The 15,418-nt window shown below is 33.4% G+C and overlaps 1 protein-coding gene across 2 annotated transcripts in view; it reads left to right on the forward strand.

Moving 5' to 3' along the window:
* Positions 1 to 368: 368 nt before the first annotated feature.
* The window catches only part of CCDC192 (coiled-coil domain containing 192), a 327,828-nt gene continuing 312,778 nt past the window's right edge, over positions 369 to 15,418 (forward strand). The window contains exon 1 of one of the 2 annotated variants that reach the window (XM_031939355.1): positions 369 to 534. In XM_031939355.1, the coding sequence (XP_031795215.1) occupies positions 455 to 534 (80 nt within the window). In that variant the 5' untranslated portion in view covers positions 369 to 454. The remainder of the gene's footprint in view (positions 535 to 15,418) is intronic. The other variant, XM_031939363.1, reaches the window with a different exon arrangement.

A 15,418-nucleotide genomic window follows, 5' to 3' on the forward strand; every position in this document is an offset into this window, starting at 1 on the left:
TTCTTTATCCATAGAAGGCAAGGATTGAATTAGAAGACCTCTACATTCTCGAGTCTAAATTTGTAATCCTTATGAGTTTATAAACTTGCCCTTGGATGCTTGCTCTCTAGGGAAATATGTTATCCTCATGTGAAAGTGATGTTTCTGGGTCACTTTTAGTAAGATGTGCACTGTATTTTTTTTTTTTTTTTTTAATTCTCCAGAGTTATGACAGATTTTCTGTGAACCAGCAACATTGTTATAAAAATACAGTTTTGTGAGTTGTTAGAGTCAGAGATGCATACGGTGCCCAAAGACCTGAGTTTTACTTGGTATGAAGCTAACAGGTCTGTTCTTTGACTATGATGGTTGCCTAGCAACAATCTCAGTGGTGGCAGGAATTCTAAAACTCCAGGGAATGGATTAGTCAGTGCCTGCCTAATGGAGAAGGGCCCTCAGTGCAGCCAGGCTTGAGATGGGGTTATGTTATAGCAGGAAACCTGGGGATGTGTCCCCATGGTCTGAGAGGGTCATATCTGGCACGACTGACAAGAGGTAAGTTCTCAGTTTGTTGAATCTCCTATATATGGTACAACTTATAAGACAGACAGTAGGCTGCTCAGTGATGCAGACAGAATATTTGCTTTGGTTTCTGAGAAATGGGAACAGGTTTATTCTCCTTCCCAAGTGTGTGGCAAGTATCTCCCCCTCTGCTCATGACAAAAAGTGACGGTATTCACATCCATAGTTCCCTGCTATTATCCTACAATTTTCCTTTGGTGGTTGACCCTCGAGCTTAGTATGAGCTGAGGTTGGTATGAAAGCCAAGAAATTTAATGGGCTTCATTAGCAGCTTTCCCTGGAAGTGAGAGGATAATGCGATCCTGCCTGGGTGAGAGATCACATCTAGAATATTAAGCTAGATTTTACTCACCACTTAACAGGAGAGAACTAATCATTTGGACAGTGTCCAGGAGGTGCTGAGCAGGGTGTGAAGCAGCTGTGCTCATGAGCCTTACTGGGTCCTAAGTATGTATAGTGTGTAAATAAAGACTTGGGGGTGGGGACAGGGAAGTGATCTTCGAGTCTAAGGAGGGATGTTATGTGGAAGAGAGAACAGATTTGTTCTGCTTGACTTTAGCTGTGTGGTACAGTCAACAGAACACTGGGCCTGGAGTCAGAAAGATCTGCGTTGAACTTCAACCTCATACACATGTGAGCTGTATGGACAAGTCACTTAACTCTGTCTGTCTCTGTCTGCCTCATTCTCCTTAACTATGAAACAGAAATACTAACAGGCCCTATCTTTCAAGGTTGTTGTGAGGATCAAATGAAACAATATTTGTAAAAAGTTTGTCATAATACTTGGAAGAGAGTAAGAGCTATATCAATGCTTATTTACTTAAACTCTCCTGCCTCCAATAATAATAGGTAGCAATGAAGAAAATTTGTCATTAATTTAAAAAATTTTTTTCTTCATAATTAGAGTTATTCTATAATGGAATGAACTATCATAAGAGATGGTTCATTTCTCCTCACTGGTGGTCCATGTTAATGTAGAACAGACCATTTTTCAGATTGGTCTCAAGCCAAAGGCTTGAGATTCTGTGAGGGAGAAAAGGAAAATTTCAAAACTTTCTCTGAATTATTAAAATGACTTCATAACCATATTGAGATGAAGAAGCTAGACAAAGACATGGTTAGTTCCTTTTCTATGCTCAATAACTAAAATTCCAAACCAAATTAAGAAAAGGATAGAGGTACAATTAGATTTACAAATAATCAATAGCTAAAAAAAAAAAAAAAAAAAGAATAATTTAGAAGTTCTGGCTTGAGTGAACAAGATAGAAGAAAAATGTATACATTGTCAGCCTCTCTAGTTTGGAACTATGCTCAAAAAGTTATCAAACTGTGCATACCCTTTGATCCAGCAGTGTTACTACTGGGATTATATCCCAAAGAGATTATAAAGAAGGGAAAGGGACCTGTATGTGCACGAATGTTTGTGGCAGCCCTTTTTGTAGTGGCTAGAAACTGGAAACTGAATGCATGTCCATCAGTTGGAGAATGGCTGAATAAATTGTGGTATATGAAAATTATGGAATATTACTGTTCTGTAAGAAATGACCAACAGGATGATTTCAGAAAGGCCTGGAGAGACTTACACGAACTGATGCTGAGTGAAATGAGCAGGACCAGGAGATCATTATATACTTCAACAACAATACCATATGATGACCAGTTCTGATGGACCAGGCCAACCTCAGCAACAAGATCAACCAAATCATTTCTAATGGAGCAGTAATGAACTGAACTAGCTATGCCCAGAAAAAAAACTCTGGGAGATGACTAAAAACCATTACATTGAATTCCCAATCCCTATATTTATGCACACATGCATTTTTGATTTCCTTCACAAGCTAATTGTACAATAATTCAGAGTCTGATTCTTTTTGTACAGCAAAATAATGTTTTGGTCATGTATACTTATTGTGTATCTAAGTTATATTTTAATATATTTAACATCTACTGGTCATCCTGCCATCTAGGGGAGGGGGGGGGGTAAGAGGTGAAAAATTGGAACAAGAGGTTTGGCAATTGTTAATCCTGTAAAGTTACCCATGTATATATCCTGTAAATAAAAGGCTATTAAATAAAAAATTAAAAAAAAAACAAAAACAAAAACAAAAACATTGTCAGCCTCTCTTCTTAATTCTGCTCACCAATTTCCTTAAAAAATAAACAAAAAAACCCCCAAGCATTTCTTTCTCTCATCTCTCCTTCATTCTCTGCAGTGAGTAAAAGAAAAAAAAACTAATAACAAAGATGCAAAATCAAGCAATCTTCATTTCTCATTCATAAAGTAAGGAGATATTCAGAAGGAAAGGTTTTATGATTTGTGGGAAGATGTGGACAAGAATCAAGCAGAATAAGTTGTGGTTATCTAGTGATTTGTTCCCTTGGGGAAAAAATGATCATAGTGATGATATTATGGAGTTATTTAAGCACTGAAGTTAAGGGAGGAGATTGGACTTGAACTAGATTATTGCTAAAATCCATTTCAGGCCAAAAATTCTTTTATCTTTAAATTGGACCATGTTCAAGGACTGGAGAAGTCAATTGAAAAATAATACTTTGGTCTAATTATAGCTTTGTAATAAAACTCATTGTCCATATGGTCTTAATTTGCATATGCTCTTATTTGGGGAAGTTGTGTTTGAGGAAGGAGAAAGAGTGAAAAAAAAAAAAAAACTTCTTCATCCCTTATGTTTATTTGTATTTAATAATGAATGGCTCCATTTGCACTGATTCTAAGTCTTTACTCAAAAGTGAACAAGATAGAAGAAAAATGAAAAGTTAGCCTGTTTTCTTAAGGCTTTAATTCTGCTTACTAACTTCCTTAAAAACAAAAGTAAAAAACCCCAAACACTTTTTTTTTCTTTCCCTCTCACCTCTTCTTCATCCCCTGCAATGAGTAAAAGAAAAAGAAACAATTCTTGTAACAAATAGGCAAAATCAAGTAAACAAATTCATCCTCTCGTTATTTTCAAAAATGTATGTCTCATATATTTTGGGACAATACCTATCTGGCAGAATGTGGGTAGAAGGCTTTTTTGAATAGGTTCTTCTGCCGCTGAAGTCATGGTTGGCCACTGAATTATTCAATTCCTAAGTTTTTCAGTTGTTTGTCTTTATGATATTGTTTGTATTATACAAATTGTTCGCCTAGTTCTGCTTCCTTCACTCTGAATCAGTTCATAGTACACTTCCTAAGCTTTTATGAAACTTCCCTTTCTCCATTCTTTTTTGTTGTTTTTGTTTGTTTTTGGTGAGGCAGTTGGAGTTAACTGACTTGTCCAATGTCAGTTACATAGCAAGTAAGTGTTAAGTGTGTGAGAGCTCTATTTGAACTCAGGTCCTCTTGACTCCAGGACAAATGCTCTATCCAACTGCGCCATCTAGCTTCCCCTCTTTCTTCTTAAGAAACAGTAATATTACATTATATTTGTATTCCATCATTTAATCAGCCATTACTCTTTAATGGGTAATTACCTCCCTTAGTTTTTAGTTCTGACACCACAAAAAAGCAATAATAAATATTTTCAAACTATAGATCCTTTCTTTGACCTCTTTGGAGGTATAAGTTTAATTATTTAACTGGCTCAAAGATTAAGATAAGGTTTCATTTTGGTAATTTTAACTTTGTTTCCAGAGAGCTTTCTAGAATGTCTGGGCCAATTCACAGCTCCACGAACAATACATCAATGTACTTGTTTTCTCATAGCTTTCCCATCATTTGTAATTTTCCTTTTTTGTTAACTTTGCCAATTTGATAGTTAGTTAGATAAGTTAGAAACTAAAAATTGTTTGAATTTGTACCTAATTGTTAGTGATTTGGAGCATATTATTAAAATGACTACTGATAATTTTAGCTTTTTTATCTGAAAACTGCCTTTTCATAATCTTTGGCTATTCAATAAGTGGGAATGTCTCTTTTTTTTATGAATTTGTATTAGTTCCCTGCTTTCTAGTTTTCTTAGCAGTTTTTGTTTAATTAAATCCTTCTCTCAGTAATTGAGATTTGTAGGTTTATCAAACTTTGGTCTGTGTTTGTTTGCTTCTGTGTATTATATACTTGAATCTGTTCTACTGATCAATCTATTTCTTACCCATCACCTAATGATTTTGATGATTATTGCTTTGTAGTAAGTTTTGACATCTGATTTTGCCTTTCCTTCATATCTTTTTTCATGATTTCCTTTGAGATTTTTGGGCTTTTGTTATCCCATATAAATTTCATTACTTTTTAAAAACTCTATTAAGTAAATTTTAGTTTAGTTTGATTGGTATGGCATTGAATAAGTAAATTAATATGGGTGGAATGATCATTTTAATTGTATTAGTATAGTTCTATCCAAGAACAAGTAATATTTCTCCAGTTGCTTAGGTCTATTTATCAGGAAAGAATATTTTGTAATTCTATTCATGTAACTCCTATTTGTGTATTTGAAGGTAGATTACTGTGGGGCACCTATATTTTAAGATTAAGATATTTCATTTCCAACCCATGTTCAATACTTTCTTCAATGCCCCTATAGAAAAGGGGTTTAAGAGGCAGTCAGGTGGTGCAGAGTTTAAAATGCTGGACATGGAGTCAGGAAGTCCTGAATCTAAATTCTGACTCAGACATTGTCTAACTCTGTGACTGTAAACAAATAATTTAATTTCTTTCAACTTTAATTACCTCATCTGTAAAATAGGGATAATAGCCCCTACCTATGTTGTGAAAATAAATGTAAATATATACATACAAATGTTTTTAAGTACATTGCAAACTTAAAGCATTATATAAATGTTAGATGTTATCATCATTGTTGTTTTTAGTTTTATTACGTTGTGGCCAGTAAAAGATGTTTTAAATATATCTATTCTTCTGCATTTATTTGTGAGGTTTTTATGCATGGTCAATTTTTGTAAAGGTTCCATGCAGTTCTGAAATTATGTGTTCTCCTTTCTATTCCTATTCTTCTTTCATTTTTTTTTTCTTTTTTGGCTGAGGCAGTTGGGGTTAAATGACTTGTCCAAGGTCACACAGCTAGGAAGTGTTAAGTGTTTGAGGACAGATATACAAGCAATCTAATATGGGTTAAATGTATGCAATTCTTATAATCTTGGACTGAAAGGCTCATTATAGTATTATTGTGTATTAATTCATTTAATATTTTCTTTAAATATTTAAATGTTATCCTTTATTGAAGACTATGTTAAGTACTTATATTAATTCATTATAGTTTCATTGAGCATAATGTAGTTTCCCTATTTAAATCTAATTTTACTTTTTCCTCATCCAAAGTATGACTATTACTCTTTTTTTTAATGTAGCTGTAGAATAACTCTAGCCTTTTTTCTTTTTTTTTATACTAGATTTTACTCCAGCCTTTTATTTTAATTTTGTGTTCATCTTAAGTTTCACTTGTATTTCTTTGTAAACAATATGTCATTTGGTCCTTTTTTTCTTCTTCTATCCATTCTATCTTCTCTCTTTTTTTGGATGAGCTTATTCCATTCATATTTATAGCTATTATTGTTAATTGTGTGTTTCTAAACTCCTTTTAAAGAACACTTTTTTCACCCTTTTTAATTCTTGTCCATCTTTGATAAAGTGGAATGATAAAATAGCAATCTGTGCTTCATGCAGTCAACTTTTACTCCTCTTTCTTTCTTCTCTTCCCTTCACTCAAAAACCAAAATAGACTCTCATTATTTATTTCATTTTTTTGTAAACCTCTTGCATAATCAACCCATGAAGTTAGAGTTTTATTTAGTTTAGGAGTAATCCCTCCCTAATTTAACCCTCTCTCTAATTATCTTCTTTCTTTCTCTCTATTTCTCCCAGTTTCCTTATTGTGTTTGTATAAAATGTATTTCCATATAAAACTCTTTGTGTGTGGCTGGCCATGTCTACTATCCTTTGATCATTGAGATCAAAGTGTGACTCAAGTGACATTTGCATGCCTCACTCCTTTCTGCTTGTTTTATACTCTTAGACTTGTTATTCCAGATTATATGAGATAGTAAAAAAGCAAGAAAGTGGTCCTGACAGGCTTCAAAATACAGCTGGGATAGGAGGTAGAATAGGGTTATAAGGCATGATGGAAAGTGAGGAAAGAGAAGGAACATATCAGTAATTCTTAGTTCATAACTCCAAATGCACTAGAAGATATACAATAAATATGTCACTTTAGCTTGAAAAAAACTTGGTTTGCTTATGGATTGGGATATTGGAAACAGTGCTGCTTGTGAGGTATTACAAATTAGTGCAACTTTCTATGTTCTTTCACCATTTCTCTTCAATGTAATTCCACTTAAATAAATACAAAATTTTCTATGTTCAATTTGTTCCCCAATAAATCAATTGTGCTTGAGCAAATTTAATATTTCAAAACAAACGTTTAGCATAACTTACTGAAATCATATGTTTTTAGGTTTTCACATTTCTCTTTATACTTGTATTAGCATATCAATGTTTTTCTCATCTCTGGTCTTTTCTTCAGCAATACTTGGAAGTCTTTTATTTCATTTAAAATCTCTTTAATTCTTTTATCTTAATACTCAACTTTATTGGGTAAATTAGTTTTGGTTGTAATCCTATGTCCTTTGTCTTTTGGAATTTCATATTTCAAGTCCTCTTCTTTATAGTAGTTTGTATCAAATTTTGTGTACTTTTCACTGTTACTCTTTGGTACTTTTTTTCCTGAATGTTTGTAGTTTTTGTTTTGTTTCTTAAATTTGACCTAGAAGCTTTGGATTTTGGCTTTGCTATTCCTTGGAATTTTAAGTTTGGGGTTTCAGGAAGTGAAGAATATATTCTAGTTTCTCTTTACTTTTTCATTCTAATAGATCTGGGGACTTTTCATTTATAATTTCTTAAAATATGGTAACTAGGCTCTTTTTATTGGTCTTGACTTTTTAGTCAATCCAATGATTTTTTGACTTTTTTCTTGACCTGTTTTCCAGGTCATTGAAAAAATATGGGATATGTTATATTTTCTGCCTTTTGTCAGTCTCTTGATTCTGTTTTAATATTTCTTGTTGTTTTGTGGAGCTATTAACTTTTGTATGGTTCATTCTAATTTTAAAGAAAGTTTTTGAGTCAAATTTTTGTGCTTTTTTTAATAAATCATAAATTATCCTTCCAGATCTTTACTCTAGTGCTCTCATCTTATATTCAATTCTTTTGTCAATAATAATAATAGCATTTATATGGCATTTTAAATTTTGCAAAGCACTTTATAAAGATTATCTCATTTTATCCTTAGCTGTCCTATTCTTATTTCTTGATGAGGAATTTGAGACAAACAGAGGTTAAATGATTTGCCCAGGCTTATATAGTTAGTAACTAATTATCTTAGGATATAAATTACTTAACTGCCTCTGCAAGAAATCTCATTTAATTTATAATATGATTTTTAAACTCTTGCTTTACATCTTTCAGGAATTCTAGTTGATCTTGTGTCTAGTTGTGTTTTACTTAGAGGCTTTACTTGTAGATATTATAGAATTGGCCTATTTTTCTGACTCTGGCTCCTTAATTTCAAAGATATTGTTTCTGTTATTCCAGCCTAGTTTAACTAAATTAACTAAAATTTAATTTTGTGTTAGTCCCAACTCTGTGAATTTCTGAAGAGAATGTTGGCCCTGATCTGTATTTTCTAGAGTCTTGTTGCTCCCTTCTTTGAGTTTTGAGTGATTTATTTATGAAGGATCCCAGGGACTGCTCAGTCTGTGAACCTTTAAGCTTTTAGTGTTCCCTAAGAAGTTTTGTCTAAACTTTGATAGTTGCTTTACTAATATAACCTTTAAAACTCTTAAATTTTGTTTGCTTCTGGATGACACTGCTGTAGACTTGAACTTGTTTGGAACATCAGTAAATTACTTCTGGTTCTGCCCTCTGTCAGCTAGCTAAAAGGCTTTCCAGGTTTAAAGTGACAAAAATCTTGGACTGAACTCCTTTCTCTCCTTATTTAGTTGCAAGCACCAGTTCAAGTTTGTGGACTGAATCTACAACGTTAATTCAGGGTCAGAGCCTCATCTCAGTCCTGGTCCATGCTATATTCCCTGGACGCCTCCTTTTAGGAATAAAATAAATTAGAAAATAGTTTCAACAAAACTTTTATTTTTTATTGATTTTCTTAAAGTTTTATATTTTTAAACCATTTGCATAGATAATTTTCAATATTCACTCTTGCAAAACCCTGTGTTCCAAATTTTTTCCCTCTCTTCCCCCCATCCTTCTTCCCCTAGACAGCAAATAATCCAATATATGTTAAACATGTGTAATTCTTCTATACATATTTCTACAATTATTATGTTGTACAAGAAAAATCAGATCAAAAAGGAAAAAAATGAAAAAGAAAACAAAATGCAAGCAAACACATAACAAAAAAGAGTTGAAAATACTATGTTGTAATGCACCCTCAGTTCCCACAGTCCTCACTCTGGGTGCAGATAGCTCTCTCCATCACAAGACCATTGGAACTGACCTGAATCATCTCATTGAAAAGAGCCACATGCATCAGCATTAATCATTGAATAATCTTGTTGTTGCCATGTACAATGATCTCCTGGTCCTGCTGATTTCATTTCACATCAGTTCATATAAGTCTCTCCAGGCCTCTCTGAAACCATCCTGCTTATTGATTTTTATAGAACAATAATTCCATGACATTCATATACCATAACTTATTCAGCCACTCTTCAACTGAACCAACTGCTCAGTTTCCAGTTTCTTGCCACTACAAAAAGGGCCAGCAAAACCTTTGTTAAGAATTCTAATTGTGTGTGTAGCCAGGCTTCCAACCAAGTCTGGTGGATTTTGTGTACCTGTAATGTTAGATGGTGCCAGACATTCATTTCTTCAGAAGAGGCAGGTGGATGGAGGACACTCCATGGGGGCAGAGAGACTTAGAAATAACAGTCATGTGTGGAAAACTGGTCCTATCATATTTCTGAAATTGCTTGCTTCCCTAGAGGCTGCTAGAATAGCTTTCCTTTGTGATGTTGGATCTTCCTTCATGATTTGATATATTCTAATCAGCTGACTTTTCTGAACCTGTTTCTTGTTTGCTTAAATAAATGAGTTTATTTATTCTTTATTATTTGTGATCTTTTCTTTTTTAAATTTAATTTAAATTTTTGTGATGGTCTTTTTTGAAATGTATTTGGTTGGAAAGAACAGCTACTATATTTCTTAAGAGTGACTTTCCTCCTGAAACTAATCTTTATCCCTTTATCAATGTCTTAAGGAGTAGACAGATAATTTCAACCTGATATTCCTCTTGGAGGTAGGTGAGGAAGGAGCAAGTGCCTAGTGATGGCCTTTCTTCTGACTTCTCTCAAGGCAGAAATCACAATTTCCTTTAGAGAAGAATTGCCTCAGATTCACCCCACCCATGAACTGTATCACCATATTTAGATAACCTATTTGGATATACTTATATTACACATATACTTAGACTTTAAATATCACATTTTACTATTTATATTATTACTATATGCACAAGAAATTCCAAGTCTGATATTCTTTCCAGGATCACTATATTTTTTCTCAGTCTTGCAAATTTTTTTGTACAAATGGCACAAAAACAACCTTCAGCAGTTTATTTTATTAACTCTGATTTGTTTTTTTTTTTTCAAGGCTAGTAGGCCTTCAAAGGTTTATATTTTCTTTATGTTACAGTATAGTTTTCACTTACATATGCTGAATTATCATGGCTTTCAGCCAAACTTGAATTTCTTTCAGATTATTATTTTTCTTCCCAGGAATTATTAAAATAAGTCCATGAAGATGATTTCCTTAAGTATATTTATGTTGCATAGATGAGCACTCCTTAAAAGTATACTTGAATATTTATTACATTGCCACATAAATCTGACTTTATTATAAGGATCTCTTTACTAATGGATTGTTTTTCATTTCCTGAAAAGGGAAGCTGATAATGCCAAGGCATCTCAGGTTCTATTGCTGATGATTGATTTGAGGAAAATTACTCCCTATATCAAGCTGGGTCTGTGAATGTGAATGGGAAAAATTATAAATTTATTTCAATAAGGGATTGAATTTCCTCTGTAATTTTATGTATCTTATATCATGTTTTTAAAAATATTATTCTGAAAATTCTGAAATTACCATAGTGCCAAAGGAGTTCATGACACACATAAAAAAAAAGATTAACCCCTATTAAGACAATTTCTCCATGCTTTAAATAAGTATTTAATAGTTACTGGTTTTGTAATCAATGACTAGGATCGTCCAAAGGATTCTAGGCTCACAGGAACTAGTGTCTCTGACTCTGACACTCTGGAGATCAGTTTCCCTCTTCATCTTATTTCCTTCATCTAGAGTTTCTGTATAAAAATCTACTAATATATTGTGATATAATAACTCATTTCTGGGTTTCTACAAGTCTTGCATAACAGAATCCTTTAGCTACTCAAGGTGTTAATGTGTACTGAGTATGAGGAAGGCTTTATTTTTTATCAGAACTGTAAACTCTAAGACAGCTTTTTTTTTTGTTTTTTGTTTATTTTTAATATTTTATTTTTCCAAATACATGCAAAGATAGTTTTCAACATTCACCTTTGCAAAAATTTATGTTCCAAATTTTTCTCTCTCTTCTCCCTTCTCCCCCTTCCCCAAGACAACAACAATTTAATATAGGTTAAATATGTGCAATTCTTATAAACATATTTCCATATTCATTATGCTGAGCAACAAAAAAATCAGATCATAGAGAAAAACAAGCACAAGAAAGGAAAAAAAAAAGCAAACAACAGAAAGGTGAAAATACTATGCTTTAATCCACAATGAGTCTTCATAGTTCTATCTCTGAATGTGGATGGCGCTTTCCAACACAAGACTATTGGAATTGTCTTGAATCACCTCATGGTTGAAAAGAGCCAAGTCCATCACAGTTGATCATCATATAATCTTGTGACTCTGTACATTGTTTTCTTGGTTCTGCTCACTTCACTTAGTATCAATTCATATAAGTCTTTCCAGGCTTTTTTGAAATTAGCCTCTTCATCATTTCTCACAGAACAATAATATTCCATTACATGCACATTCCATAACTTATTTAGCCATTGCCCAATTTTTGGGCATCCACTCAATTTCCATTTCCTTGCTACTTCAAAAAGTGCTATTACAAATATTTTTGCATATGTTGGTCTTTTTCCAACCATTCTGGAGAGCAATTTGGAATTATGCCCCAAAAGTTATCACACTGTGCATATCCTTTGATCCAGCAGTGTTACTACTACTGGGCTTATATCCCAAAGAGATAGTAAAGAAGGGAAAGGGACCTGTATGTGAAAAAATGTTTGTGGCAGCCCTCTTTGTAGTGGTTAGAAACTAGAAACTGAATGGATGCCCATCAATTGGAGAATGGTTGGGTAAATTGTGGTATATGAATGTTATTAAATATTATTGTTCTGTAAGAAATGAGCATCAGGATGATTTCAGAAAGGCCTGGAGAGACTTACACGAACTGATGCTGAGTGAAATGAGCAGGACCAGGAGATCATTATACACTTTAGCAACAAGACTATATGATGATCAATTCTGATGGAGGTGGCCCTCTTCAACAATGAAGTTCCATTTGTTCAGAAAGTGACCCATCTACATACACCCAGAGAGAGGACCATGGGAATAGAGTGTGGACTACAACATAGCATTTTCACTCTTTCTGTTATTGTTTACTTGCATTTTGATTTCTTTCCCAATTTTTTTTTCTTTTTGATGTGATTTTTCTTGTGCAGCAAGATAACTGTATAAATATGTATACATATATTGGTTTTAACATATATTTTAACATATTTAACATATATTGGACTACCTGCCATCTAGGGGAGGGAGTGGGAGAAGGAGGGGAAAATTTGGACCAGAAGGTTTTTCAAGGGTCACTGTCAAAAAATTACCCATGCATATATTTTGTAAATAAAAAGCTTTAATTAAAAAAGTCATGTTATGAAAGAAAACATAGATCTATATATCCCCATTACCTTAAATAAAACCTTAAGGAAAATCTAGATTCAGACACAATCAATTCTTTCTCTGGGTATGGATAGTATTTTTCACCATAAATACTTCAGAGTAGTTATCTTTGTATTGCTGAGAATAGTAAAGTCATTCACATCTGATCATCTGAAGATATTGCTATTATTTTGAACCTAATGCATTTTATTTTGCTTGTGCTCATGGAGGACTTTCCAAATTTTTCTGGGAGCATCCTAATCATTTCTTTTATAGAATAATAGTATTCCTTCATAATCATATACCACACAGATATTCCCCATTGATGGGTATCCCTTTGATTTCCAATTCTTTGCATTGAGAAAAGAGCTGCTATAAATATTTTTGTACATATTGGTTCTTTTCCTTTTTTAAAAAAAATCTCTTTTGGGATATATTCTTAGCAGTGGTATTGTTAGGTGAAAGAATATGCATGATTTTATAGCCCTTTGGGCATATTTCATATCTTTTGATCATTTATCAATTGGATAATCCCTCTTATTTTTTATAAATGTTATTCAGTTCCCTATATATTTGGGAAAAGAAGCCTTCATCAGAAAAACTTGCTTCAAAATTCTCTTTACAATTACTATTGCTAACCATATTCCCTCCCCCCTTTTATTCTATTCTCTCTCTCTTTTCACACTGTCCCTACTCAAAAATGTTTTGCTGACCATCCTTCCCCCAATATGCCTTCCCTTCTAACACCCTCCTCCTTGTCATGCCCCTTCCCCTCCTACTTTCCTGCAGAATAGGATAAATCTCTATACCGATATTGAGTATGTATGTACACAAATTCTTGCAATGAATGTGTATAGTCAAACAAACAAGTTTCTTCATTGGCCATGTCCAAAAATATGTCATTTTATATAATGAATCCTTCCTTCTCTATTAGAAAATAGAACATTTCCTCATGAGTCTTTTGTGATTGGAGCTGGTTATTACACTGATCAGAATTCTTAACTTTTTCTTTACACAATTGTTGTTATGTAAATTCTCCTAATTCTGCTCTCTTTACTGGGCATCAGTTCATACAAACTTTTTCAGGTTTCATCGAAACTTGCCCCTTCACTATTTCTTTCATCAGTATTCTATCATATTCATATAACACAATTCATTGTGCCATTCCACAATTTATAAGCATTCTCTTCTAGTCTTTCTCTGTATAAAATATGAACTGTCAGAAATATTTGTATACTATGGATGCTGTCCCTTTTTATTTCTTTGGTGACATAATGTTAATAACTGGGCAAACAGGTATTTATTCACAATGTAATGATTTTTAGGCATAGTTCTGAATTATTATCCAGAATGGTTAGATCAATTTATAATTCTACCCAGCTCTATTATAAAAATAGTAATTATTTAATTTTTATTTAAAGTATATGCCATTATGTAATTATTTTCATATAGCTCCTCCAACATTTGTCATTCTCTTTTGGGGGGGGGGAGGTGGAATCAGCTTTGCTAATCTGATGGGTGTGAGATGAAAACTCAAAGTTGCTTTAATTTGCATTTCTATAATTTTTAGTAATTTGTGTATTTTTTTTAAAACGTGGCTGCTGAGGGGCAGCTAGATGGTGCAGTGCATAAGAGTGCCAGCCCTCAGATCAGTTCAAATTTGGCTTCAGACACTTAATACTTCCTAGCAGTATGACCCTGGGCAAGTCAAAAAAAAAAATGGCTACTGAAACTTTTATTTTTTTTTCCTTTAAAATTTACCTCTTCCAATACTTTGACCATTTATTTGTTGAAGAATTGACTTACACTTGTAAGCTTGAATCTATTTCTTGATTATTTTGGAAAGAAGACCTTTATTAAAGAAATTTGTTGCGAAGGTTTTTTTTTTCTCTCTTCTATCACTTGCTTTCCCTTCTAATTTTAGCTCCACTGGTTTTGTTTATGCAAAAACTTATGAATTTCATATGATTAAAGTTGTCTATTTAATCTTGTGTGATGTTCTCTATCACTTGTTTATTCATGAATTTTTCCCTTACCTATTGATATAAAACACAAATTCTTCCTTGCTCCTTTATTTATCATGTAGCATTTTATATCTCAAGTCCTATATCCATTTGATGGTTATCTTGTATGTGACTAATTAATCAATCAATAAATATTTATTAAATGCCTGCTATGTGCCAGGCATTGTGCTAAGTGCTGGAGTAAATGGACAAAAGGCAATCCCTGCTCTTAAAGAGCTTACAATCTAATGGAGGAGATGATATGCAAACAAATTTATACAAAGCAAAGTATATACAGGATAAATAGGAAATAATGAACAGAAGGCAGGCACTGGCTTTAAGAAGTGATGAGAAAAGTTTCCTGTAAAATGTGAGATTTTAGTAGGAACTTAAAAGAGTACGGAGAGATCAATAGTCAAAGCTGGGAAGAAAGTTCCAAGCATGAGGAATAGCCAGAAAAGTGCACGTAAGTGAAAAAATGTGTGTGTGTCACAGTCAGGAGGCCAGTGTCATTGGTGTAAAAAGACTGGAAAGGTAGGAGGAGGCTATGTTATGAAAGACTTTGCATGCCAGAGAGTATCTTGTACCTGCACCTGGAAGCACTTTATTGAGTAGTGAGGTGACATGATTGTACCTGTATTTTAGAAAATTGCTTTAATGGCTGAATGGAGGATGAACTGGAACGGGGAGAGATTTGAGACAGACAGACTCATTGTTATTGCAGTAATCAAAGCATGAGGAAATGAGGGCTTACTTTACAATAGTGGCAGTGTCATAGGAGAGTTGGAGGTATGTTTGAAAGATGTTGTAAAGGTGCAATCTACAGGTTTTTGGCAATAGCATAGATATGGGGTGGAGTGGAGGGGAACCATGAGGGAGGACTCCTTGATTGTGATTCCAA

Source organism: Sarcophilus harrisii, chromosome 1 (assembly GCF_902635505.1).
Source record: "Sarcophilus harrisii chromosome 1, mSarHar1.11, whole genome shotgun sequence".
In the NCBI taxonomy this organism is placed as follows: Eukaryota; Metazoa; Chordata; class Mammalia; order Dasyuromorphia; family Dasyuridae; genus Sarcophilus; species Sarcophilus harrisii.